This window comes from Tasmannia lanceolata, unplaced genomic scaffold (assembly GCF_043159265.1).
Source record: "Tasmannia lanceolata isolate RefF3 unplaced genomic scaffold, GAP_Taslan_0.1 ptg000044l, whole genome shotgun sequence".
NCBI lineage: Eukaryota > Viridiplantae > Streptophyta > Magnoliopsida > Canellales > Winteraceae > Tasmannia > Tasmannia lanceolata.
Window position 1 is genome coordinate 15,054,252 of NW_027518721.1, and position 27,535 is coordinate 15,081,786.

General features: G+C 37.9%; 2 protein-coding genes across 2 annotated transcripts; one reads left to right on the top strand and one right to left on the bottom strand.

Annotated features, from left to right (window-relative positions):
• Positions 1-1,996: 1,996 nt before the first annotated feature.
• LOC143863236 (transmembrane emp24 domain-containing protein p24delta9-like) lies at positions 1,997-18,659 on the top strand. The gene is made up of 4 exons (XM_077373906.1): positions 1,997-2,313; positions 2,421-2,636; positions 17,872-17,948; positions 18,039-18,659. Exons 1-4 carry the CDS (start codon positions 2,095-2,097, stop codon positions 18,181-18,183), a joined length of 657 nt encoding a protein of 218 aa, XP_077230021.1. The 5' UTR covers positions 1,997-2,094; the 3' UTR covers positions 18,184-18,659.
• Positions 18,317-26,869, bottom strand: LOC143863235 (putative apyrase 1). The gene is made up of 9 exons (XM_077373905.1): positions 26,264-26,869; positions 24,168-24,296; positions 23,980-24,036; positions 22,415-22,507; positions 21,095-21,300; positions 20,639-20,730; positions 19,634-19,851; positions 18,863-19,052; positions 18,317-18,775 (listed from the first exon to the last, which is right to left on the bottom strand). Exons 1-9 carry the CDS (start codon positions 26,588-26,590, stop codon positions 18,663-18,665), a joined length of 1,425 nt encoding a protein of 474 aa, XP_077230020.1. The 5' UTR covers positions 26,591-26,869; the 3' UTR covers positions 18,317-18,662.
• Positions 26,870-27,535: the final 666 nt, after the last annotated feature.

The window sequence follows — 27,535 nt, forward strand, 5'->3', positions numbered from 1 at the left end:
CTTCTCAGCCATAAGATGATTCAACACAGGATAATGATAGGGCAGTGATAAATCGACTCTCAAATATCTTAAATCGACTCCCCATGTGTCTATCTCTCTCCTCTTTCTCTCTCTAACTCTTTCTCTCTCTAACCCAGAGGAGAGAGAAAGACACATGGGGAGTCGATTTATCACTCCCCTAATGATATTATATCCCTAAAACTAGGGAAATGATATCAGCACAACCATGTTCTGATATTTGCACTAACCCATCTTGTCTTTTAATATTTAAAGCGCGATCAAAGGATAGTTCAGTTCCCAAAAAGCTTTCACAAGTAAGTAAAAAAGAAAGGACAATCTAGGTTTGTGTAATTATTAAAACATGGCTGTGTTGATATCATTTCCCTAAAACTATCCTCAGTAAGCCCCTATTTGTATTCATTTCCCTAAAACTATCCTCAATAAGCCCCTATTTGTAATGCCGGATATTTTTTTTGGAAAAGAGGAACTTTTCTAAAATTTCATGGTTTCCTGATTTTTATCACATGAACTAATGTGACTAGAACCACCGCAGTTCGTGTTTTAGTGTTTTACTTACATGGACTTTTAATTTAGAATGATATCCCTAAAATTTATCATTTCCCTCCAAATTGTGGAAACAAAAGAAATCCTAAGAAAAATTTTCCTTCAAGAAATGTTTTTACTAAAAAATTGCGGATTTCCATATGTGGCCCCCAATTTGAATGGTTAGATCTAATCTCAGAGATTGTTAAGGCTATTATACTGTGGGCCCAGCAAACGAAGGGTGTGGGTTGCAGATGAGCTATTTCATTCTGGCGTCAGACACTTATTAGAGAAGATTTTAGATGATGTTGAGGTGAAATCCGGTATTTTCAAAAAGTAATGTGGGGCCCACTTCATAGGATGCTCCAAACTGTTCAAAACATGACCCAGATCTCAACCCACCTAACGTTAGGGGTTTCCTATAGATTGGAGGGTTAGGATCATCCTATGTAGATGATTTATATAAAACAGCCTATTTACGCTGTGGCCCATCAGCAAATGAACTGTTTGGATCATCCTATAAAGAGAGCCCCAAAGTAATTTTTGCAAAATATTAAATCTCCTAATTAGAGAACCTCCCGAGGAGATTTTATATGATGTGTAAGGGTGCAAGTGTGCAACCGGGATTGGATAGAGTTGAGGCCAACCCTAGCGATACCCGAGATAGCATTTCCTAAAACCTAGCCCAACCCCACCTGAGCCTCGGGTCGAGGGTGGTCAACCCTAACCCAACTAGCCTCTAAATCTCTCAGCCCTAATCCATTCTATCTAGCCTGTTTTTTTCCAAATCGGGTGGTTCAGGTTCACCTAAGGCCATACAGAAAAATACAAGAAAATACATAACCAAGAGAAAATCAAGATAAAATTAGAGGAAGGTCGGGTCCGGGTAAGGTCAGGTGGGGTTGCGCTGGCCTCAACCCTAACCCAACCTGAAATAAAGTCGGCTTGGCTTTCCCAACCCAACCAGAGCCAAAATCGGCTTGAACCCGTTGGGTTCCGGTGGAGCCCGACCCAAGTTGCACCACTAGACGTGTGGCCATAAAAATCCGTATTTTTTAAAAACAGTATCGTATGGCCCACTCCCAACTAGGGGTGCAACTCGGGCAGGCTCAACCCGAACCAGGCAGGCTCAACCCGGAAAAAACTCGGGTTGGGTTTTCTCAACCCGGGTTGAGTTCAGGTTGACGGCTTGGGCAACCCGACCCGAGTTCAACCCGAAAATTTTAATAATTTTTTTAGGTTTTTAAGCTTACAATCTCGGATTGGGTCGGGTTCAGGTTGGCAAAAAGGGCTGCTTGGGTCGGGTCGGGTTGAACCTCGTAGGGTTGGAACTCGGGTCGGGTCAGGTTCGGGTTGAGTAAATGGTTGCTCGGGTTGGGTTCAGGTTGGCCTCAACCCGAACCTGACCCGACCCGCCCGAGTTACACCCCTGACTCCCTGAGTCCAAGTCCCAACAAACAGTCCCCAACTTTCCTCTTGTTTTTAAATTTTCAGAAAATGGAGTTCTACAATTCTATCAACTATCATCGATAGATCTAGAGGAAGAGAAAGATGGATCGATCTAACCTCGCAAATTCAGCTCCAGCTCTAATGTCGATGATTTTATTATGCCTCTCTCTAACTCTACCCATCACCATTCACTCACTCGTCTTCGATCTTCCATCAGGTCGTACCAAATGCATTTCCGAAGAACTTCGTATCAACACCATGTCCATTGCCCATTACAAAATTTCTCTCGATCCACCCCACAAACACAAAATCTCCATCAGGGTACGTAGATAAAATACTTAAAATCAAAACCCATTTCTCAATTTTGTCAATTTCTATCTCATTTGTGGAATTCGGGACTGTTTTTTGATGTTTTAGGGTTTGTTCAGGTGAGTGGGCCATACGGTGAGAATATACACTATGCGGAAAACATTGAATCTGGGAATTTTGCCTTCACTGCCACCCAATCAGCGCAACACACTGTTTGTTTTTGGTCTTCTCATTTTGATATATCCACCACTTTTCCTGTTAACTTTGATTGGAAGATTGGGGTCAGTGCCAGGGACTTGAACTGGACTGCCATTGCCAAGAAAGAGAAAATTAGTGTATGTATTGTACACAAGATCAATCTTTTCTCTGCCCTCTTTTATCTTTTTTTTTTCAGGTTATCCGTATATGATAGAATTAAGAATTTCATTAATCTTGGTTGAATCATAATGAGCCTAATGAGTATCTATATAGAACACTCAAAGGAGAAACATAGAAAGATAAGCATTAGAACATTACTAATCTAAGCTAATTACCCCATTTAGTCTACTTCCTTAATTAGCACCTTAATCAAATATCATCAAATCTAATTTCACAAATCTAACATATTCTAACAATATATACTTCTCTTTATGCTTTGCTACTGATAATAAAGCCTCTCCTAACCTGCCAAGAAAATAAAAATGCATAAAGATTCTCGTATTTTGCCATTCATTTGCTTGTGATAATTCACATATTTGTACACAGGAGACTCAAAACCTGTACTGTTGGAAAATTCAGTCTTCTGTCGCGGGTAAGAGAAAAGAAGAATAAAATGCTTCAAGGCGCGTAAACGCTTTCCTTAAGACAATATTCGCCCCCACCAGTTGTGTGCAAAGGGGATCCGTGAATTGTCTCCAAGATACAATGAAGCCTTGTAGGACAATCCTACAATTGTTTGATGACGCTTTGCACAAGCGGAATCAAACCCAAAACACCTTTCAAGAACTTCAAGCCTTAGAGAAAATCAATAAATCTGTTTCTGCAGAAAACAGATTTTATTGCTGTTTTTATGAATAAACAAACTTAAAAAGTAAGTGAGAGAGACTGCTTGAGAGAGAAAAACAAGAAAGTACAGCAACAACTGTTTTTTCACACAGGAAAAGATAGATTTCTGCTTCTTTTAAAGAGCACTAGATATCTACTCACTAAGAGAAACATCTCTTCAAGACATCCCATGAATTGGTTTGAATAATCACCATTTGATCACAACTCTTGGTGATTTAATTGTCTTGGATCACCCACAAAGTGTCCTTTGAGTTTGAAAAACATCCATGACTCTTGGGAAAGAAAAGATATGAAAAAATGAAGAAAAACGGAAGTGAAAAGCCATATCTGTTTTCTCCCAAGGATAGTTTTTCGAATAGTCGCGGTCGACCGGGCTACCACAGTCGCCCGCCGGCATGCGCCTGTCCATTTTATTTTCACCTCCCTGGAACTTGTTTAAGTTTCCTGTAACCAATCCGCGGTTGTTCGGGAAACCCCGGCCGCCCGGCCCTGTCTAAAAATTGTTTTTTATATTTAAAATTAAAACTTGTAAAAACATTTTAATTTCTAAATACCACTTTGCATTTTGAAAATCTCTAACAATCCCCCACCATTTTCAAAATGAAAATAACTTTTTCATCAGGCTTGGAAATTGTATGCATAAATGAAGGTATCTTACAATTTAAACCTTCACTTAGTGACGACATATCAAAGTTAACCAGAATTGCATAGTAGACGTATCTTTGAACTAGCTATTCTATATGGCTAACCGGACACATCTTCACACATAAGATTTCGTCTTTATAGGTAGTTTATAAAAGCCGACACGTGTATTGGCCTTGTGTCTGTATCTCGGTTTCATGAATGCTCTAGAGACTAGCCAAGTCTCATAGGAAGCGACACCACTTCCACACTCACATAGGTAGGCTTATGAGTGCCCCTGTAAAGCACCCTAACACCCTGTTACAAGCCTATTAAGAGCCAATTGCTCATCGTCCTCCATTACACATTACAGGTACCAAGCACTTTCCCTTGGGATGAAAATTACATATATTGTAGTGCTTACAATTACTCCATATGATGTACTTGGGCTCATTGAACTCAAAACTTGATGTCTCTTCAAGCGTTGAGTTGAGTTTCCATCATTGGTGATCATTGGTTATTGGCTTTAGACCCATCCCCATTGATGTCTGTAACACCAAATCTCTTGTAAGACCTTTTTTTAATGGATCAGCCAAGTTTTGACTTGATCTCACATAATCTATAGTTACTACTTCATCAGTAGCCTAAGTCCAGTATGCCTGGACTTACCATTGTACACATGGTTATATGCGCTTCATAATGCGGCCTGACTATCACAATGAACATATATTGATGGCATAGGTTTAGGCCAAATAGGAATTTCTATCAACAAATTCCTCAGCCACTCTGCTTCTTTACAACAAGAAGCCAATGCAATGAACTTTGCTGCCATTGTGGAAGTTGTTATGCATGTCTACTTCTTCGAAGCCCAGGAGTTAGCTCCCCCACCAAGAGTGAATATCCATCCACTCGTTGATGAATGATCAACATGCTCAGTTAACCAACTAGCATCTGTGTATCCTTCTAATACAACTGGATACCCACTATAAGACAACCCATAGTTTATAGTGCCTTATATATATTTTAATTTCCTATTTATTGCATTCCAATGCAAATTACTAGGATTATTCTTAAAAGCACGAAGCGGGTGCAGGAGCGGGGGCGGAGGCGGGAGTGGGGGCGGGGAAGCGTGGGGTCTAGAAGAGTCTAAGTTTGGGAGCGTCATGGGAGCGTGTATGTAATATTTTCTTAATATATCTTTAAAAATTCAAGTACATCAAAAAATAATATTTTCTAATCATTTTCATATGTATCTTTCAAAATGTAAATACATCTAAAAGCTAATTTCTAACCATCTTCATTTGTGTGCACTCGTTCATCGTGCATTCTGAAGATGCACAAGCCTTTGTGCTTGCTCCAATGAAGTACTTTGAAGAGTTAGAGTTTGATGTAAGGAAGTTGGTGATGGTGGGACTTGTAGAGTAATAGAAGTAGGCTGGGGTGTCATTAGAGCTGTTCCCGTCTCTCTCAGGTCGCGCTCCCTGGAAGCTCCTTCCTAAGGAGCGCCGAATCGAAGTTCTGAGGTGGGAGCGGCACCCCGAGAGAAGGTTCCTGCTTCTAAGGGATTATTAGTATGTCTACTTAGTTTTCCTACTGCAAATGCAATATCAGGTATAGTACATGTCATAGCATACATTAAACTTCCTATGACACTAGCATAATTCAATTGAGATATGGACCTGCCAGTATTTGGATATAATCTTACACTTAAATCAAGAGGTGTAGAAACAGGTGTGTAATCAAAGTGATCAAACTTTCTAAGTACTTTTTCAATGTAATGTGACTGGGTAAGAATAAAATTATTACCTTCCCTTATGATTCTAATACCTAGTATCACATCTGCAGCACCCATGTCTTTCATATCAAAGTTTAATGATAAAAACTCTTTGGTTCTTGTGATACTATCCATATCACTACCAAAGATCAACATGTCATCTACATATAAACATATGATGACACATTTTCCACCTTTGTATTTGCTATATACACATTTGTCTGATTCATGTATCTTAAAACCATTTGACATTAAAACCTTGTCAAATCTTTCATGCCATTGTTTAGGGGCTTGTTTAAGCTCATACAATGACTTAATTAATTTACATACTTTACGCTCTTGACCAGGTATAACAAAACCTTCAGGTTGATCCATATATACTTCTTCATCAAGTTCACCATTTGAGAATGCTGTTTTAACATCCATTTGATGAATGTGAAAATTATATATGGAAGCAAGAGCAATTAGGACTCTAATGGTTGGGATCCTAGCAACTAGAGCATATGTATCAAAGTAATCTATTTCGGCTTTTTGAGTAAAGCCTTTAGCAACCAATTTTGCTTTAAATTTTTGTATGGTTCCATCTACTTTCATCTTCTTCTTGAAAATCCATTTACAACCTATGGGTTTTGATCCATGAGGTAAGTCAACTAATTTCCAAGTTTTATTACCCATAATAGAATCAATCTCATCATTGATAACCTCTTTCCAAAAGACTGCATCTTGAGATTTAATGGCTTCTTCATAGGTTTTAGGATCAGCTTCTATTTTTAAATCTATCATAGTAGAAGTTTTAACCTTATTTCTTGATCCTTCTACAAGATAGACAACAAAGTCATGACCAAAGCTTTTATCTCTTCTATCTCTTTTACTTCTTCTAATCTCATTAGGTACCTCATTAGTTTCTTCTTGAGGTTCTAATGAAGACTTTATAGGTGGGTTTGAATCCATTAATCTAGTAATGGAGGAGAATCAGGAGAATCTGTTTTCAAAGAAGGTTGCATCCCTAGACTCAATAATGGTATTAATTTCTAACAAATCATTAGGTTCTATAACTAAGAACCTATAGGCTTTACTATGATTCGCATATCCAAGGAATATGCACTCAATGCCTCTTTCACCTAACTTTATTTTCTTAGGTTTTGGTACTTGAACAATGGCTCTACAACCCCAAACTCTAAGATAATTTAAGTTGGGCTTTCTCTTTTTCCAAAGTTCATAGGGAGTAACATGAGTTTTCTTATTTGTAATTCTGTTTAGAATGTGACAAGACGTTAATAAGGTTTCACCCCAAAATCCTTTATTTAAACCAGAATTGACGAACATGGAATTTACCATTTCCATTATAGTCCTATTTTTTCTTTCCGCAACACCATTTTGTTATGGTGTATAAGGGGCTGAAAACTCATGTATTATTCCCTCATTTTCATAAAATTCAAGAAATTGGTATTCCCCTCATCTATCAGATCTAATACATTTGATTTTAGATTCACATTGGTTTTCTACTTCTGTCTTATAAGACTTAAACTTATCTAAGACTTCATTTTTATGGCTTAGCAGATATACATAGCAGTATTTTAAGAAATCATCAATGAATGTCACAAAATACTTCTTGCCTTCTCTTGTTGGAGTACCATGTAAGTCACATACATCACTATGTATCAATTGTAATAAAGAAGTAGACATTTCTACACTTGGAAATGGTTTTGTAGTTATCTTAGATTGCATGCATATTTTATATTTATCTATCAAGTTTTCATCACATTTGGGGATCAATTCTATCTTTACCATATCATGCATTTTTCTAAGATTTACATGTCCTAATCTATTATGCCATAAAGATATAGACTCAAGCATGTAAACAGAAACAATCACTTTATTAATATTCATCTTGAACATACCCTCATACATATAGCCCTTTCCTACAAAAGTTCCTCCTTTGGAAAGTATAAATTTGTTAGATTCAAATACAAGCTTAAAGCCATTCTTATTAAGAAGGCTACCAGAAACAAGATTTCTTCTAACTTCCGGGACATAATATACATCGATCCACCAAGCATCTTCTCCTTCAAGGTAATTGACCTCGGATATCATGGCAACAAACTTTTCATTGTTTCCTTGAGTGTTCGACTTTTTAGATCGACACTCCTTCTTGTAGTAGCCTATTTTGCCACACTGGAAACAAGCGCCTTTGCGCTTCTTATTCTTATCAGAACCATGCAATTTTGATGCTTTCTCTTCTGATTACCTTTCCAAGGTTGAGTAGGGGGTTTTGTATCAGTCATATTGACATTTTCCACCATATGTACTTTAGAAGATATTAGATCAATATCTTCTTTTTTATCTCGAAGTCTTGATTCTTCCTCAACTTGGAGGGTTTGAATCAAATCTTTAAGAGACATCTCCTCCTTTTTATGTTTAAGACTTTTTCTAAAGTCTTTCCAAGATGGTGGTAACTTATCAATGATTGAAGGTATGATGACGGTATCATCAAGATTTACCCCTTGTTGATGAACTTGACTAATGATATGTTGGATCTCATGGATTTGATCCACTACCAACTTATCATCAATCATCTTATAATTTAAAAAATGACTTACTACAAACTTTTTGGCTCCGACATTTTCTGATAGATACTCCGCCTCCAACGCTGTCCAAAGTGCACCCGCTGACTCCATGTTATGGTAGATGTCAAACAGTTCATCGGTCATGGCATTAAGGATGTGGCCCTTGCACAAGTAGTCATCTTGATCCCACTTCCTTCTTTTACGAGCTTGAACAGTCGTCTCATCTTCAACAACCTCCGGTTTTGGTGTAGTAAGTACATATACCACTTCGAGAGTAGTGAGAATAAAGTGAACCTTTTTCTGCCATCTTTTGAAGTTCCCTTTGTTGAATCGTTCCAATTTCACAAAGTCTTGTGTCATTTGCTTCATTGATTGCGCCATGAAGATCTTCAAATATTGTCTTAAGATTGTTGGAAAATTCAGTCCTCTGTCGCGGGTAAGAGAAAAGAAGAATAAGATGCTTCAAGGCGCGTAAACGCCTTCCTTAAGACAATATTCGCCCCCACCAGTTGTGTGCAAAGGGGGTCCGCGAATTGTCTCCAATATACAATGAAGCCTTGTAGGACAATCCTACAATTGTTTGATGACGCTTTGCACAAGCGGAATCAAACCCAAAACACTTTTCAAGAACTTCAAGCCTTAGAGAAAATCACTAAATCTGTTTTTGCAGAAAACTAATTTTAGTGCTGTTTTTATGAATAAACAAACTTAAAAAGTAAGGGAGAGAGACTGCTTGAGAGAGAAAAACAGGAAAGTACAGCAACAACTGTTTTTTCACACAGGAAAAGACAGATTTCTGCTTCTTTTAAATGGCACTAGATATCTATTCACTAAGAGAAACATCTCTTCAAGACATCCCTTGAATTGGTTTGAATAATCACCATTTGATCACAACTCTTGGTGATTTAATTGTCTTGGATCACCCACAAAGTGTCATTTGAGTTTGAAAAACATCCATGACTCTTGGGAAAGAAAAGACATGAAAAAATGATGAAAAACGGAAGTGAAAAGCCATGTCTGTTTTCTCCCAAGGATAGTTTTTCGAATAGTCGCGGTCGACCGGGCTACCACGGTCGCCCGCCGGCATGCGCCTGTCCATTTTACTTTCACCTCCCTGGAACTTGTTTAAGTTTCCAGTAACCAATCCGCAGTCGTTCGGGAAACCCCGGTCGACCGGCCCTGTCTGAAAATTGTTTTTTATATTTAAAATTAAAACTTGTAAAAACATTTTAATTTCTAAATACCACTTTGCATTTTGAAAATCTCTAACATGTACTAGCTATCAAATTGATGGGAAAACACTACCTTCATTTAGCATTTGCTGTTGTGGGTGTGATAATGCTGTGTTACATTCCTTTTGAAATCATCTTGTCATAATGTCCAAATGATCTGCTAAACTAAAGACCTAAAAGTCTCTTTCCTGTCATTGAATTTGAGTCGAATTATATGGTTATGGACAGCTAGTAATCTTAGTAGTGTTTCTATTCATTCCTTCTCTTAATTCTTAACCACATAAGTTAAGAAACCTAGATTCTAACAACAGAAATGGATGGATGGAGCAAGCCGTAGAGTGTAAATGTAATTGGTAGGAACAGCATTACAATTTCATGTTTGGGATAAATTGCTCTGACACAATAACAAAGTAGGAAAGACTTGCATTTTTGCCTCTATACTAGGCAAGAAAATGAAACATTGTCATTGTGAAGGCTAAGCTTGCAACTGTTGCACTCCCCACTTTATTTGCTTCAACCTCCTTGATATATGGTCGGAATCTGTTGCTGTATATAGCCTTTTTGAATTATGTTTTACGTGATAAATAGGCCATGCAGCTTGGCATCAACTTTCCATGGGATCTAGAATTTCAATAGTATGGTATTTTTTCCGAGAAACCCCAAATTCAATGTTTGTGTGCAGGTCTATTATTCTTGAGTCAACATTTGCTTACCTCCATATGGTCTTGGTGATTCAATCATTTCTGCTGATACCACATCGGAAAAGCATAGGAAATTTCAGAAAACAATAAGGAAAAATTCCACATTTATTATTTTAAAACTAAAATTCATATGCTTCTAAATGCATGTGCTTGCAAGAAAAGAAAATCATAGGCAGCAAGATGTGGAAAGTAACTAATTCCATCATTCTAGCAACTATTACTTATTTCATGAAGAAGAATCACATGCAAAGACTCTGCATGAATAACCTAATATTATGGAACTTGCTACCATAAAATCCTCAGAGGAAGTTTATTTTGATCAGTTGAAACTACCAGATCAGACAACAACCATCATTATCTTAGTCAGAAGTCTTGCTCAAAAAATCACCAAACAAATCAGCAACTTGCTCAAGTCTTCTTCTGCTGTCTTCACTCAAATAACCTTTAAAAAGTCATTTTGAGATTCCATACTATACAGCCACGAATATAAATCTATCCTCTAGGATTGACACACCAAAAAACCAAGCGAGAATCCCGCAAACTTTTGTCCAATATGGACCATTTCCTTATGTTTTTGCATGTCCATCCTGGACGATCTAAAGCTAAATTTATGGATTACATTAGATAATTGGAAAAAGAGGAGGAGAGGACTCATTAAGAGTTCTTTTAGATTGGAATAGTAATGCAGTAAAGGCATGCTTTATGGCCTTGAGAGACATTTAGCGTAAAGCATTGTCTTTGGAGACTCGGGCTTATGCTCAGGCATTTCCAAGGAAGTAGTGTCGGTGCGTTACTTTACCAAACGTGACATAGAGAAGATACTGCCAGAGTATCCTAGAAAAACACAGGCAGATACTTGAGTCAGGTTATTCTTGTAGAGAGCACTGAGTTCATAGGCAAAAGAGAAGCAACCAACATTCTCAAATGATCATGCGATGGTATTTATCCCAACCTTGCATGAAATGTAGTGAACTTCCGTGTATCAAAGACTTACTATTGATCAGATATGCTGCTACCAGGGATGCTGCAAACCGAAATTCTATTTGATTATTTTAAACAAAAAGACCACGAACTATTCAAAACATTGTGACGCTTGTAACACTTCTACTGCTCCGTTATGAGATTAGATTTAGAAAGAAAGAACATTGGCAAGTCATCCGTTGATCTAGAATACCATTTTGGTTTAGATGAACCACACCCCATTCTGTTATATCATTTAACATGAAATGGTGGCACCCCAATGATTCATGCTTTATATGTGCTTTAATTGTTGTTATTCTTCATATAATGAGGATGGTGCATATGTAAAGCTCTCTCTCTCTCTCTCTCTCTCTCTCTCTCTCTCTCTCTCTCTCTCTCTCTCTCTCTCTATATATATATATATATATATATATATATATATATATATATATATATATATATATATATGCCAGTGTTTGAGGAATTCTCCTCGATGTGTGGGGCAAGCAAAATGTGTCAAGAATTACTCAGAAAGGCCGGACACCCCGGAGGCATACACCTCTGACCATAAGGTATATTAAGGTGTATGCCTTAGTTTAGAGGCATCACCTCAGCTCGCCTTAGTTTAGCCATAAGGCATTTTAAGGCGTATTCCTTAGTTTAGAGGCATCGCCTCAGTGCGCCTTAGTTTAGCTTGAGGTGGTAAATTTGTGGGACATGAAAAAACGTAAATGACAAGAAAATGATTTTTTCCTTTTTTTTTTGAAGTTTTTATGGATAGTTTTTGGAGAAATATTGTTTTCTTCATTACTTTCAGGGATTTCTCTTATCAAGAACAACCTTTCAAGGTTGGAATTTTTTATCGATGAGCATCTACTGCAAAGGCAAGTAGAAATTTCTATACATTTTTTTCTTTCAGCCTTCTTCCCTTTGATTTTACTCCGTTCCAATTGTTTCGTTGTTCGGAGTATTCTAGGGCAGTGAAGTTGTGACATGGGAGAATCGAGGGATTTTGCATGGAAACATGTGCGAGACATCTCATACACTGATGAAGAGGATGTGGACAATGCAATTGAGGAGTGAGGATGAGGACCTAGATCATGAGGTGTCTATGGCTTTATTATGCACTTACACCTTTTCATTTGTGTTATGATTCTTCTGAATTTACCAATGATATTTGTTAAGCTGCAGTTTGCCACGTTCTTTGCTTAGTTGAATGATGGTTGAATGGCCATTTGTGCTTCAAAATGAAGCTTTTTTTTTTCTAGATTTTTTTTTGAATGGCTGAAAATTTATTCATAATAAAAGACTGAGGTGGTCAGATACAAACACGAAAGAAAACTCATAAGCAAGATATAAGAAAAGACTGTAAAAATCTCAAGGTGTTCAGAAATCAAACTGCTGCAATGCCCTCATGTGAACCCCCTCCCTTGCTAGCTTATCAGCCTCCCCATTCGCAGATCTCCTAATATGATGGAAGGAGGGGGATGAGCTTCCTGAGATGCCCTTAATCTCATCAAAGAGCTCTGCAAACCTCCAAGGAAACACATGAGATCCGTTCAGCCAAAGGACTACATTTATGGAGTCCCTTCTATCCCCACTTTGTCATAGTCTTAACCCACAAGAAACTTGATACCTTGATAAACTGCACGCACTTCTGCTTCGCTAGAGTCTGCTACTCCAATGGGGCCTGCAAATGCCCACCTATTTTTCTAGAATTTATACTGATCTTTTTGGTAGTTTGCGAGGCGTTCAATCCCCTTATGTTAAAAATGTTAAAAAATTAGAAAATTGTGAGTCTTATGCCTTGCCTCACAAGTGTGGATTGAACGCCTCTCCATTTCATACATCAAAACACTCTTACATGTGATTTACAAGGGGTTTTAGATTTTCAGGGGTAGTTTTTGGAGAACTATTATTTCTTCATTAAGTCGCTGCTTCAAAACTCCCCTTGTCAATTGCCAACAGACTCGAGTCAACGTTCCCTTTTATCTTGGCTGAGTTCTTGTTTAAGTCAAAGTTTTGCCCTACAAGTCAATCAAAGCTCTTTTGACTCTCCCGAGTTATGATTGCACTAACTGAGTACTCGAGTGCATTGCTCCGAGTCGACTAGGATTAGCTTCGTCCGCATTTTAGCCTACATCTGTATTTTGAAACACTACATTAGACTCTTAACTGTTCCAAGGAATTGAAATCCTTCACTTAGAGGGATTTCTCTCATTATGAGCAATCTTTCGGAGGTGGAGTTTGTAGTGAATGAGCATATGTTGGAAAGGTAAATAGAAATCCCTATTTTCTACATTTTTTCCTTTCTACAGTCACTACTTTCAAATTTTCCCCATTTCAATGGTTTTATTTGGAGCATTTTAGGATAGTTGAGTTGTGATATGGAGGAACGGAGGGATTTTGCATCAAAGTATACATGTGAGGAGTATAATGAAGAAGGTGATGATGAAGAGGACATCCTACACATGGATGATGTGAATGCGGACGATTCGACTTGAGGCTGAGTCAAGGCTTTTTTTATGTAGTTACACACCTTTTCATTTGTGTTATGATTCTTTTGAATTTGCGATGTAGACTTGGTAAATTGTATTTAGTCACCTAGTTGCAAACTCGTTGCCACTAAGCCATTAACTGACTCTCTGAGATTGTAATGTCTTTTGTAGATGAGGTTTGTTCTTTCTTTGCTTAGTTGAATGATCTTTGAATGTTCATTTGTGCTTGCAAATAAATCACTCCTTTTTCTAGAATTTATACTAATCTTTTTGTGATTTTTCCTATTTTTTCCAATTTTATTTACAAATCAGCATTTTGTGAGACTTATGTCTCGCCACATGAAAGGATTGAAAGGCTTCACCACTAAAGACACCAATGTATACATGTTTAAGTATATTATGTGTGTGCGTGTGGTACATCTTAAAGTGAGGTCTTCTTGTTCTTTGATGTACCTATCGTGGCAAGGAAAAAATGACAGAAGAAACAACAAATAAATAGAGGTTTAACTGAGGAAACCTTGCCTCTTTACACAAAAGTGTAGCTGAAATTCAAAAGTCTCCTCCAGCCGGATTCTTTCTTCTTCATATATCTTAACACACGTTCCAAATACATGAAAATAGGCAAAAAGTCAGAAAAGATAGCAGCACGACTAACAGATAAACACACATTCCCACACAATATGTTGAAACTGCCCTAAATACTAGGACCACTAAGAGATAACATCTATCCAAATATTAAAAATACTAAACTCATAACATGTTTGCAAAGCATGTTTGCACGTAACATTCCTCCCCCCTTAAAATTCGGTCTTGTCCTCAAGACCAAAGTTTGGAAATTGCTTCATCTCGGTCAATTTGTTGCCGTCTTCTTCTTCGTAGCTCGCCTCTATTAAAAACAACTTCTTACATCGATGCCTCAGAACAAATTTCTCGTTGCAATGATAGCACAGCCCTTGTGCTCGTCTCTCTTGCAATTCAGCGGGGTTCATCCGTCGAACTGGAAGTGTAGGACCGCCATTGGTTGTGATGGGGTTCTACGTGTCTGACGTTGGAATGGTGCGCTGTGATAAATTGCGGGCCTCGTACATGCGGACTAGTCCGATAGCAGCAGATAAGGTTGTAGGACGCCTTGCGAATACATCTGCCTTGATGTCATCGTTCAAACCACTGATGAAGCAACTGACTTGACGGTTAGGAGGAAGTTATCCCGCCTTAGTTAGCAGTCTTTCAAATTGAGTATGGTGGTCTCGAACAGTTCGAACTTGTTGCAACTTAGCTAATTCTCCAAAGAAATCTTGGAATTGGTTGGAACCATACCTAACATGCAACCTGTCACAAAACGTCCTCTAGGACATTGCGCCTCCTTCTTGTTTGAATAATTGATAACACAGTTGAGCGTCTCCCTCTAGATGGAAAGATGCAAGGGCCACACGTTCTTCTAGAGTTTGATGGAACTGGAAGAACTGTTCCACTCTACAAGTCCAACTAGTTGTATCTTCCTCGCCATTAAAATGGAGAAAATCAAGTTTGACAAATTTTGGAGCGAAAGACTGATGTGAACCGTTTTGGCAGCTCCCATTGGCATTCCCAGTTTGTACACCACGGTTCGGGAGTGGAGCCATTGAGTTCTCAACTTCTTCATGTTCAGTATTGGCAGGACGTGGACTAAGCTTCTCGAACAATTCGTTGAGCCTGTCCATTATCTGCTGTTGTCCGATGGTAAGAGAACTCACATCGGCTTCCAACTTCTCCACTCGTTGATCCATGCCCTTGCTCTGATACCACAATGGTACGTATTGAAGTGAGGTCTTCTTGTTCTTTGATGTACCTATCGTGCCAAGGAAAAAACCGACAGAAGAAACAACAAATAAATAGAGGTTTAACTGAGGAAACCTTGCCACTTTACACAAAAGTGTTGTTGAAATTCAAAAGTCTCCTCCAGCCGGATCCTTTCTTCTTCATATATCTTAACACATGTTCCAAATACATGAAAATAGGCAAAAAGTCAGAAAAGATAGCATGCACGACTAACAGATAAACACTATCCCACACAATACGTTGAAACTGCCCTAAATACTAGGACCCTAAGACAGAACATCTATCCAAATATTAAACTACCCAAATACTAAACTCCTAACATGTTTGCAAAGCATGTTGCATGTAACAGCGTGTGCGTATGTGTGTGAAGTTTTAATGAACTTCTTTGAAGAAAATGTGTAGTTACTGATTTTTATCTGTTGGATTTTGGAGTTTACCCTACATTCATCAAATTTCCGATCAATTTATGGTCATTGAAATTGATCAAATTTTGGATCAATTTATGGTCATTCTACCTCTCCTAGTTCTACTTTGGACAATTAAAATTGTTTGTTTGTGTGACTGTTCACTTGTCCAGTATGTTTTCTACATTGGTGGATTCCTAGTTGTTTGCTTGCAGTCAATCCTGGTTACAACAGCAAAGAAATCGATTAAGTCATTTTCTTGCAATACCATCACTAAGGCCCTGTTTGTTTCAGATTGTGACAACCGTTTGTGAGGCCCCCCATCCTATTATTGGCTCAAAAATACGTTTAATTTTGAGCCAATAATCGGATGGGGGCCTCACAATCGGCTGTGACAATCTGAAACGAACATGGCTTAAATAATGAGCGATCTTATGATTCCTCACAGTCCAACCGACGTAGGACGATAGGATTAGACTAGGATTTTGGCCTAAATGGTGAGCGATCTTATGACGATAGGATTAGACTAGGATTTTAGTCTCCTTGTTGGTTTAGCTTTTTTTTATAGGAAGTTGATTCTAGAGCGTATTTTCAGATTGTACGTTTCCTCTACAGTCTTTCGTTTGATCCACTGCGTTACCAACCCAGTCATAGAGGATACAGATTCTGTGGAAAGGTCATGCAGCTGCATCAATCACAATCTTAAGAAGTCAGGTATTCAGGTGTATATTTGTGAGCAACCAATTTATAGGATTTTTTCAACCTACTGTGAATGTATCACTCACAGGTTTCAATATCATTTGGAATGCTTCATGGTATTGAACACCCTTTCATATAAATATTGCATGTGGATATCTTACTTGTTCACAGCTTCTCTTAGTTAGGAGATCAAATTTTTATTCATTGGCAATGGAATCATTGGAAGAGCTCAAAAATGTAACATGTGAAGGCACCAAAATGGAACCAGTGCAGTCATTTTGGATTCGCCTACAAATCTTCCCCAATAGCTTTGAAATAGCAGAAGCAAAACAAAAAAGGCATCCTACAGATGGACTTCTATGATCCTTATGTCATTTTGATTTTGTATTCCTTTTGGTTTTAAACTCATAGCTACCTGGCTAATGTTCCATTCAATCTACATGGTTCAGTGACATTAAGAGAGAAATAGCTTGAACTTTCTAATTAGCTTGCTAAATCAGCCCACATTTCATGAGTTGTTTAGATTGGATGTGGTACCGGATCCATTTGTGTATGGATTATCCATGATTTTTCTTTTGAATTTGAATCATGAACTTTTTCAGATGACTCATGCTGCACTTACCATGTAGAACTCTTGCATAGCATATATAGACAATGCTTGGACTGGTAAAGCTCAAACTTGTTCATTAGTTATACATTATTTATGCTCTATCTAAAACTAGAAGACAAGTAAAACAATGTTAAGTAACAGCCAAAGCAACTAATTATCCATTAGATTGTGTTCAATTCACATGTGCCATTGATAGCTTGGAACTTGTCATAATCCAGTGGTTTTGGTAAATTTTAGTCATTAAAAGTTGCTTGCCTCTCTTTGGTGCGGCTTTGTTTTCTCTGCAAAATCTCCTTATTTTGTGAATACTCATTTGAAGTATCCATGCTTTTGAAGACCATGGATGTTTTTGCTCATAGGAATTCCAGTTTAGCAGCTGAAACAATTACAGTGGTTTTTCAATAGGCTATAGTCAGATGGAAGGCCTATAATATGGTTGTGGCCCCACAGGCTGACCTTAATGTGGGCCTGGTGTGAGGCATATAATCTGTTATTAATATATTTTTGTAAACCATGCCACCTTTTTTTGATATTGACAGCCCTCTTTATTTTGAGAGATCACATAGTAATCTGTCAAAAATAGAAATATGCAATGGTGCTTCCATCATTTGTAGTCTGTGATTTATTCATCGCTGCTCTCAGGTGATGGAGCTAGAGTTGAAAAAGTTAGAGGAATCAGTCCATTCAATCCATGAAGAGATGATTTTTCTGCGAGAAAGGTATGCGAGTTCATTTAATCAATTAGTAAGGACTAAACCTTTGAGTTCTGTAAAAATGGCAACTAACTCTCCTATAATTTCTGTTCAAAGGGAGGAGGAGATGCAGATGCTAAACCAAACAATAAACTCGACGATGGCCTTATTGAGTCTGTTATCACTATGTATTTGCTTGGCAGTTGTTGGCTTGCAACTATGGCATTTGAAGATCTTCTTTGAAAGGAAGAAGATTATTTGACCCTTAGCAGAATTGAATGGTTTGGGGCTTTGCTCATATTGTATTTTTGCACTAAAATTCCAGATTGATGTTTTGATGGTTTGAGACTCATTCAGAGAAAAATGCTTGGAAAGAAAAGGGAGGTGTACACATATTATAAGACAACAAAAACTGAAATATTAATGAGAATATGAGATTTTCATCTCAAAAGAATGACAATGGACATCAAATCTCCTCTTGGCACTACCTCCCCTGCTTAGAAGGTTCCGAATCGGCTCTGTGATGTAAAATTACAAATGGAAGATCAATCAACTCCTATATGCTGCCTCTCAATTGTAGCACTACTGGCTAAGTCACGAAAAATGATCCAATCTTCTTCTATGCCATGGTTTAAACTTTAAATTGATTCTGAAGCATTGAAGCGTGGGGACAAGTACCCGTGAACTGTCAATGCTAAAGCTGCTATATTGCAACAGAATTGAACTGATTGATGTATTGTGCTATGAAACTGACGCAGCTTCAATGGCGCTACCAAGCGGCCATGCAGCTTCGACTAGGGAATCCCTGTACTTCACTTTCTTTACCAATGTGATTTCTTGCCAAGGATCTAGGGCTGGTAGGGAGCAACAAATGAGAGAATATATTAGAATCAAGATGCACAAAGAGATGCTGATATGAATACTCAAAGATAGTAATATACCAAATCCATCTATGAGCAATGTGTACTGATAAATAAGGTCCATGCACATGTAAGGCAAGTTGTCCCCCCCAACATCTGGATATTGACTCTTCGCATCTTTGAGACTCAATTCACAGGCACGTTTTGCTGCGTCTGCAAAGTCTGTGGGCTTAACTTTGGCAACCGGCTGCTTCGGATCTACAAAACCTGCCTGAACACGGGATGATATTTATAATTAGCATTTTTTTTAATGGTGAAGAGACATTAAAGACATAACACCCGCAAGATGCAAAAAAGAGAAAGAAAGAAAAAAAGATGTCAAGTTAGAAGATAATCGACTGACTCTAAGTGAGTTCTATCAACTACTGCTCGAGATATTTTGACAAGGAATGATTTTCTAGTCCAAAACACAATGTAAATGTCGTAAATTTAAGGCCGAGCAAAGAAAAAGAAAAATAGGAGAGAAGCACAATTACAAGGAAATATTGATAGAGGTCGATCCAGGCTAGTGAGAACTGAGACAAACTGAGACGTCCAAGACAAGAAAAAGTGACGATTTTTTAGGGGATTTTATTTAGGGATTTTCTGGTACTCAATTCAGGCCAAACCACCAGTCAAATGGCCAGTCTGTTTCCCTTTTTTTCGTAGGACTGTTTCTGTTATTTGTATGCAGTGGCATTACATGTCACAAATGGCAATATATGATTGAGCTACAAAATTTCTTGTTTTGAAATAGCATGATTGGGCTACAAATATTGTGCAGTTTATGTGAGAAATGCATGATCATCTCACCTCGGCAGCCCTGTCGAAGAAAAAGGAGGCAACAAATAGATTTTTCTGGCCATCCCCGCCGCCACCATTCCATACACCCCCAAATGTGCACTGCATGTGTGAGCATGTTGATTCATTGACTTTGAGAGCCTTGAGTGCAGCCCTCTGGCACTCGGTAAAGCTGGAGCCAGATAGCGGTGCTGATGCTTTATATACTGATCCACCATACTTGTAAGACCCTTGAGACAAAATAACACACCTTTCAGGAAAGTTGTGATGTTATCAGTTGCACGTCAAACATGTTGAAAGCGAAGATTATCCAAATTGACAAGGCGTGGAGAAAGTACATGAGTAACAGGCATGGAAAAAGTACATGAGTAACTCAGAACTTGTTCTGAGAAGATTTTGGTCAAACTGGATAGCCAACGATGCACTTTGATATTCAGCCAAAAAAAAAAACTCTTATTAAAGGAGGATGCTAATGTGAGAAACAGTAAGGGTCCGTTTGTTTAGATTTTGAGAACGGATTGTGAGTCCAAAACTGATTATTGGACCCAAAAGAGTCTAGAACGCACAACCGGACTCAGTTCTGGACTCACAATCGGTTCTCAAAATTTCTAAACAAACAGGGCCCTTAGGCCCTGTTCATTTAAGATTGTAGCAATCAATGGTGAGGCCCTCGGCTGATTATTGGCCCAAAATTAAAGATAATTATGGGCCAAAAATCGGCCGGGGCCCTCACCGTTGGTTGTCACAGTCTGAAACAACAGGGCCTCGTACAGTATAACTAACTCAAGGACGAACAAAATTCTCAAGTATGGTGAATGGCATGGTTAAGGTAACCACAAAGAGCCAAATAAGTCACTATTTTTTTTTCCTGAATGTAGGGCATACTAATTCAGTGTTAGACAGGCAAAAACACTGGCTTCGCTAATTTCTACCATAGTGAAAGATAAGATCAGTCAAGAAACTCACTGACAATAGATCACAGAAGCCCAAATGCATGAATTAACATTTCCAACATACCGTGATGTCCACCCAAAATGCATGGATTCTCAGAGCCCTCCATACTCTTCAGAATCTCTGCTCGAGCTGCTAATAAACCATAGTGCAAGTAACTGCAACACCAGTGATAAAAGCAATGTCAAATGATGCTATTGGATGCAAAATTCAAGGAGTAATGTGAAGTTGGAGAATCTTTTGTAGACACTGAGGGTCATCTTCATCCAAGATAAGTTGCAAAAGTTTTATCTGACAACTTCAATTTATCACTTTGATAGTCTTGGTTTTCATTGACAGCAACAAAACAGACAAAGTCAGGCACTTGATCCGAGCTAAAGTTCCCCTGGTCTCATTAGTGGTACAGATGGGAGAGCATGTGATATGAGGTCAGGACCAAGAATTCCATTTTATTTTTTTTTAAATGGTAAACCAATAATTCCATAATCAGTAAAATCATTTTGCCAAGGGAGAAATGAAAACCTGTGAACATAAAGATAATATTTTCTGCCCTTAAGAAATAATTCCTTCACATATGAATCCTCCCCATCTGTTGATTTTGGAGATTTCGCAGCATCCTTCTCTGAAATAGCATATGCCATTTGGACAGAACCACCTCCAAGATCAACTACTCCAACTGTATTTGAGTATCTCTTTCCTAAATTTCCTAACAAATAATTTATAGTGACCTGCACAAGACAAAGTAATTTCAGCCAAAATTTTCATAACTAGGACTGCTCATGTAAAAGATAAAATTTAAGAATGAACAAATGCCATCACTGGCATTTAATTCTTTAAGAACCATAAAATTTATGACAATGGGGTAAGGAAAATGATGCACTGATTTACAATGATAATATAACTAGTTTGTAGAATCAAACTCATCAAGAAGCCCTGGTGGGTGAGGGGTCTCATTTACAATGACCGGTCATCTAAAAATCAGTGAAGCTTAAAAAAGTACTCCTCAGAACAAACTGAATTTTTTTTAAAAGAAAAAACCAAATCAAGGATATTCTAAAAGAAATGGATCTTAGATCTTAGTGCCCAGAATATGTACTACTTCTAATCTTCTGAAGCCTCATTTCAATCAGCACAAATGCTTGCTCACCCAACCCAAGCACTGAAAGGCCAATTGGGTGGTCAATTTAAGGCAACGTGTAATATAAACTACCCTGTTCATTGGTGTAAATTTTTTGCATGACTTGCAATTAAATTCTTTTGAACAAAATAACTAAGCCCAAACTAACTCTATCACACTCATAAGCATACCACATTTAAGGGCATGCAGTGGTGGATTCACAAAGAATGATTACCAATAGGAGTTCGGAAACTCGGAAAATTTTGTAGCAAGTCTCATGTTTTTACAATATCATTTCCATTTGTATAAAAAAAAAGAACAAATGTAGAAAATAAAATTTCAGGAGGAGGAGAAGCCAGCAACAATCATGCAGTCACATCTTAAGGTAGCCCTAAACTTTGAGCTAATGGTTCTGATTGACAAGAGGGATTCGAGGCCATCAGGAACCTTCCATAATCTGATCTTGTTGTGTATGGAGACTCAATTGATGTTCAATAGAAAAGACAAATATGATATTCAATGAAAATTACAACCAAAATATACTTCACATCAGAATCTTCATGAGTGTACTCCTATTCCAGTTACTCTCGCCACTTCTCCCCCGTGGTAGAGTGATAAAAATGAGAATGTGACACACAGGTACATAAATAAACATGTGACAGCCTGAATCATAATTCTAAAACATGAACTGTGCAGCATAAAGAAAGCAACTTCACATAATATACCCACTGAAAGGCGCCTTCCTGAGTTCCATCAAGAACTGTGACCCAGTCTGATTGGAATTTCAATGAGCTCTTGTCTCCCAGAAAATCTTTTACCTGTAGATAGCAAGTCCTACTCAATGAGAACATGCACAGAGTCTGTACAAGCATACAACTTAGACAAGATTCATGTAATGATTTAGTTGATGTATCCCCTTCTGTTAGCCAAGCACAGGTACAAGTGTCAAGTATGATACTGGTGCTAGTCCTTAGACACGTGAAATTACAACATGAGAGTAAATAAATACGGACAAGTTTATCATTCCGACATTACCTTTTATTAAGTCTGTAAAGTTTAGATGTATGAAACAGTTTTACTAGAAAAAACTAACAGTACAATTTAAATATGCCAGGTTTTATACATTAATAAATAAAGTGTGATGATGTTTTCACCCCCCCCCCCCCTGCATTACGCATGCGCTCCCCTTATAACATGATTTGACGTCAAAAAGCATTAAAGTTGCCCACTTTTCACGTCAAATCACGTTCTAAGTGGAGCGCATGTGTAATGCAGGGGGATTGAAAATATCATCTCCCTAAATAAAGCGTGTGAAACTTACCAATTACTCCAAAAGCTTAAGCTGTTGGAGAAGGCAGTATTTAATCTTTTATACTATAACACTCCCCCTCACGTGTGGCCCCTCTTTCTAGGGTTGGCCTACACGTGGCACATGTGGCCCCTCTTTTTTGGGTTTGGCCATTGCATGTGGATTTTTGCTATCAAGGAGGTTTGAACCCAGACATTTGCTCTGATACCATGTGAAACTTACCAATTACTCCAAAAGCTTAAGCTGTTGGAGAAGGCAGTATTTAATCTTTTATACTTTAACAAAGTGTATAAAGGAATAATTTGACTTAAAGTCCAAACGATCATTCTATTCTGTATGCTGGAGACAAATACTGGTAAATGATAGGAACTGATAGGAACTGCAAAAGCCTAAAAAGGCCATAGCCAAGTGACACAATCAATTGAATCAAATACGGGAAACAAGAGAAAAAGAACTACTATAAAGTTCCTTCTTTTTTTTTTCTTTAATATTTTGGTGAAGAACTAACATTCACCAATAGCGCCATTGCAACTTCTTGTCCAGCAATAACAAGAGAATATTCGACAAAGAAGTTCAAATATGTATAATCCAAAGTTGTACCTGAGTCACGGAAACAGCCTCTCTGCAAAGCAGGGGCAAGGCTGCGTACATCTAGCCCTCCCCAAACCCGGCAATGGCGGGAGCCTCATGCACTGGGCTGCCCTTTTTTATAATCCAAAGTTGTGCAAAGGTTTGCAACAATGTGGGTTAGTGTTTGAAAAGACAGAAGATGTGCATTATATGGACTAGATGCCCTAAAAATACCCTATCCAAAACTGTGGCGGGCACGGGTACAGCATCCAAAATGACGTGCTTGGATTTTGGTAACATAGGTACTTTAATCATGTTAATTTGGAAAAGGACAAACTAATGAAAGCAGACAATGTTTTATCTAAACATTCAAACATAAGAATTGAGATCACAGTACAGAGAGCCAGTTACCGCTTGTAATATCTTGTCAGATGCATCACCTTCCAACGCCCTCAGACCTGCAGTCGCCTGAATAAACATAAAAACATGTACAATGGTTAAAGGTGGCTTCAAGTTCAAGCAACAGCATTAATTTCCGGATAGAAAGCAGTGCCTTTTGATTAAGCTCCTGAAAAGTATAAATTCTAGGAGATATTTACCCCAACTCTAACTGGTGTCTTATGACGCAACCCTTGAGGAACAACATTTTCAGCTTCCACCAAAAGAGACTCAAGTGATTCTGCGGCAGCCTGGGGATCACTAGCATATGCACTCAAACCTGGTGTTAGCTGCAAAAAAGGCCAAAAAAAATGGATGATAGGAAAGGCATGTATTTGGTGCAAACATACCTTGCAGAAACGAAAGATTTGCTGTTTGAAGCAAATTATATCAAAATTTTATAACTATTTTCTTAGGCCATCTAATAACTTAACAAGAACATTCCTAATTGATAATTAAATGGAGTTTTTGCTAAAGAGAGCCTCCCATACGCATATCAGTCACATGCCACCAGAAGAATGGATCTTTATGCTCTGCGACTTTTAGAATAAACTTTTATAACTTGACAGCTTGAATTCCATGTACTCATATAGATGATATTTTTTCTTGGTAGTACAGTTTTACAAAAGGGCCTTGGGCAGTAGGGATCTTCGCTCAAACCGACTCGACCCCACCCAAACTACATGATTATGATTGTACTGGAATAATAACAGGCCAACAGCAATGGGAAGAAGCACTAAGGTTTTCCAGTTAGTTTAATACAAGAACATGTAGAAAAAGTGAGACAATGTACACTATATGCCTGAGAAAAATGTCTTTTGGACATAATGAGAGTGTCAGTGTTGGTAAAAGATACAATGTATTGGACACACAAACTTCCAGATGAATGAATCAAGACAACAATTTGTGAAAAATAGAAAAAAAAAATCAAAGAAATTTATAGACCGATGGCACATCCATCCATGTCAACACACATGTCAGTATAAATATGTCCATAAACAGCTAATTAACCTTAAAATACAGTGCCCTTGTTACATTAGTCTGAAGGGATTGGTTACGAATTAGAGGCATACATCAGCAGCCATCTGTCATGCATATGACATAGCATCTTATTACATTCTAATAAGGTTCAAGAATAAGATATAAAAGCCAGCATGTTTTCATTTCTGAGAAATAAAAAAAATAACTGAGTGATTTAGCGTCAATGCATACAAATTTCAACCGAATTTCACATAAATGTTCATACATAAGACTTGAAAACCCCTGAGAAATAGCTCAAAAACTGCTTCTAATGTGTTTCAGCTGGAAATTGAAATCCAGCATAATATAAGAAGACTTATAGAAACACAGGGTGGCCTGTTCGAAAAATAAAACATAGGAATGTCCGGAACCCTAATATAAGAAGACTCCTATAGATTGAATGTAAGAAAGACAAGTCGATTGAAAAAACAAAAAAAACCTACAATCAAAGCAGAGATTTGAAAGGGAAAATGAAGGAAATTAACAGAATATGAGACTTCATAAGAATATGATATTGAAATCCCAGTTCCAGACAAAATGATGAGAAACAATCACAAATCCCACCACATAAGTCACCACATAGGTCGGACACTCCAGAGACAGATCAGGAAGATGAAAACTCATGAAGCCGCAAATTAAAGATCCATACGTACCATTTGGATTCATGATTTTATAATCAAGGATTTTAAAACCCTAGATTTAAAATGCTAAAACCTGGATTTTAAATGTGCAAATAATGTGTGTTACCACTCAATCTTGTAAAATTCAGCTTTTAGTTAAAAAATCCATGTTTTAGCTTATCAAATCTAGGTCTCAGCTTGTAAAAACCAGGATTGTGGTAAAATTCACGTTTTAGCTTATAAAATCGAGGTTTCAGCATTTACAATCGATGTTTTAGCTTATCAAATCTAGGTTTCAGCTCGTAGAAACCAGGATTGTTGTAAAATCCAGGTTTTAGCTTTATCAAATCTAGGTTTCAGCTAGTAAAAACCATGATTGTTGTAAAATCCAGGTTTTAGCATTTAAAATCCATGTTTTAGCTGATCAAATCTAGGTTTTCGCTTGTAAAAGCCAGGATTTTACTAAAATCCTGGATTATACAGTCCGGATTTCCATTTTCCATAGCGATCGTTCAATACAATCAGAATTCAAAATCTTAGAAACAATAATCCACATTCTCCTCTAACTTCCATTACAAATCAAGAGTATTGCGAAAATAGAATGAAAATATAATTACCTGTCGGAAAAGCTCAAGATGTTTACCAATAGGAAGTAGATCCAAATTCTCATCAAAGCAATAAACATGAACTCTGCTGCCAGAGCTACCAGCATCAAAAATCACAGCATAACTCTTGGAAACAAATCTCCGGTCCGGCGAGAACCTCCGGCCAGTGAGGACGGAGGTTCCGCCATCAGAGAATGAGGAGATTATGATTCCGTCAGTGATTCGAGGCATGAGGAAGAGGAGGAATGAGATTAAGAGGAGAGGGATTGTGATTAGAAGGATTATAGCGCGAAATCTGTAGATCTTTTCAGAGAGGGATTCTTGACGAGAGCGTTTCATTTTTTCGGATTGGATCTGGTTTTTGAGTTCGGTTGAGGATGGAGATCTGTACCTGATCTGGCCGTTTGATGAAGCCTTCAAGGGCTGAGATGATTCCTGTAGATTATCCAGCTTATTTCTCTGATTCTGGATCTTGAATTTTGAAATTCTAATTTCTATAGAGAGAGAGGGGGGGAAATGCAATCTCCCTCTTCGAATTAGGGAGAGAGAGAAAGCGGGAGAGAGGAGGAGGAGAGGAGGAGACCGCCTGTGGCTTTATACCTATCGTCTTATAATAGAGAAATGAAAATCACATATACGCATGTTTTAGGGAAATATACACTTAGACCCCTGTGGTTTCTGACATATTCAACTACCAAAAAAACAGTGGGCCCACATTGTTTGGATGATCCAAAGCGATCATTTGATGGGCCCTGACATAGATAGGGTGTGCCAAAAAAATCATCTTCATAGGATCATCCTAACCCTTCGATCTGTGGACGAACCGTCAACTTATGGAGCTTTACCTTACACAAATTGAAACCAGAGGAGGTCTACTAGTAACTTTTTAAACATTAGGGGTTAAGTTGAATGTGTTAGAAACCACATGGGGTCTAAGTGTAGTTTTCTCCATGTTTTATGCAAGGGAATGATGTCAGCTAGACCTGGTAAAAAGTGACCTGCACCCGTGAGTCCACGGCCCGCCCGTAAATTACGGGTCTAAGTCACCAACCAGTGACCTGTTTGAAATTGACCCGCGGGTGCCGTATAGAAGTGCAAAAGGTTTACTTTGGACTTGTTTTTGCCCTAATTGTCATAAATTTTGAATTTACTTTGTAGTTTTTTCAGCGATCGTTATATTTTACTACATTCATTCGGTATTTTTTTTCATAATTTATCTACTTTGCTTCCATTTTTCTGTAATTTTTCATTTACAACGTAGTATTATTATTTATGCTAGCCACC

What these genes read in the sequence shown, in the direction of transcription:
- LOC143863236 (XM_077373906.1), top strand. Translation starts at nt 2,095, where the DNA reads ATGGATCGATCTAACCTCGCAAATTCAGCTCCAGCTCTAATGTCGATG. An exon ending in CCAAGAAAGAGAAAATTAGT is followed by an intron (nt 2,637 to 17,871) that starts GTATGTATTGTA and finishes CGCTGCTCTCAG; the next exon opens with GTGATGGAGCTAGAGTTGAA. An exon ending in ATGATTTTTCTGCGAGAAAG is followed by an intron (nt 17,949 to 18,038) that starts GTATGCGAGTTC and finishes TTCTGTTCAAAG; the next exon opens with GGAGGAGGAGATGCAGATGC.
- LOC143863235 (XM_077373905.1), bottom strand. Translation starts at nt 26,590, where the DNA reads ATGAAACGCTCTCGTCAAGAATCCCTCTCTGAAAAGATCTACAGATTT. An exon ending in TCTTCGACAGGGCTGCCGAG is followed by an intron (nt 19,053 to 19,633) that starts GTGAGATGATCA and finishes TCCCGTGTTCAG; the next exon opens with GCAGGTTTTGTAGATCCGAA. An exon ending in ATTGCTCATAGATGGATTTG is followed by an intron (nt 18,776 to 18,862) that starts GTATATTACTAT and finishes GCTCCCTACCAG; the next exon opens with CCCTAGATCCTTGGCAAGAA.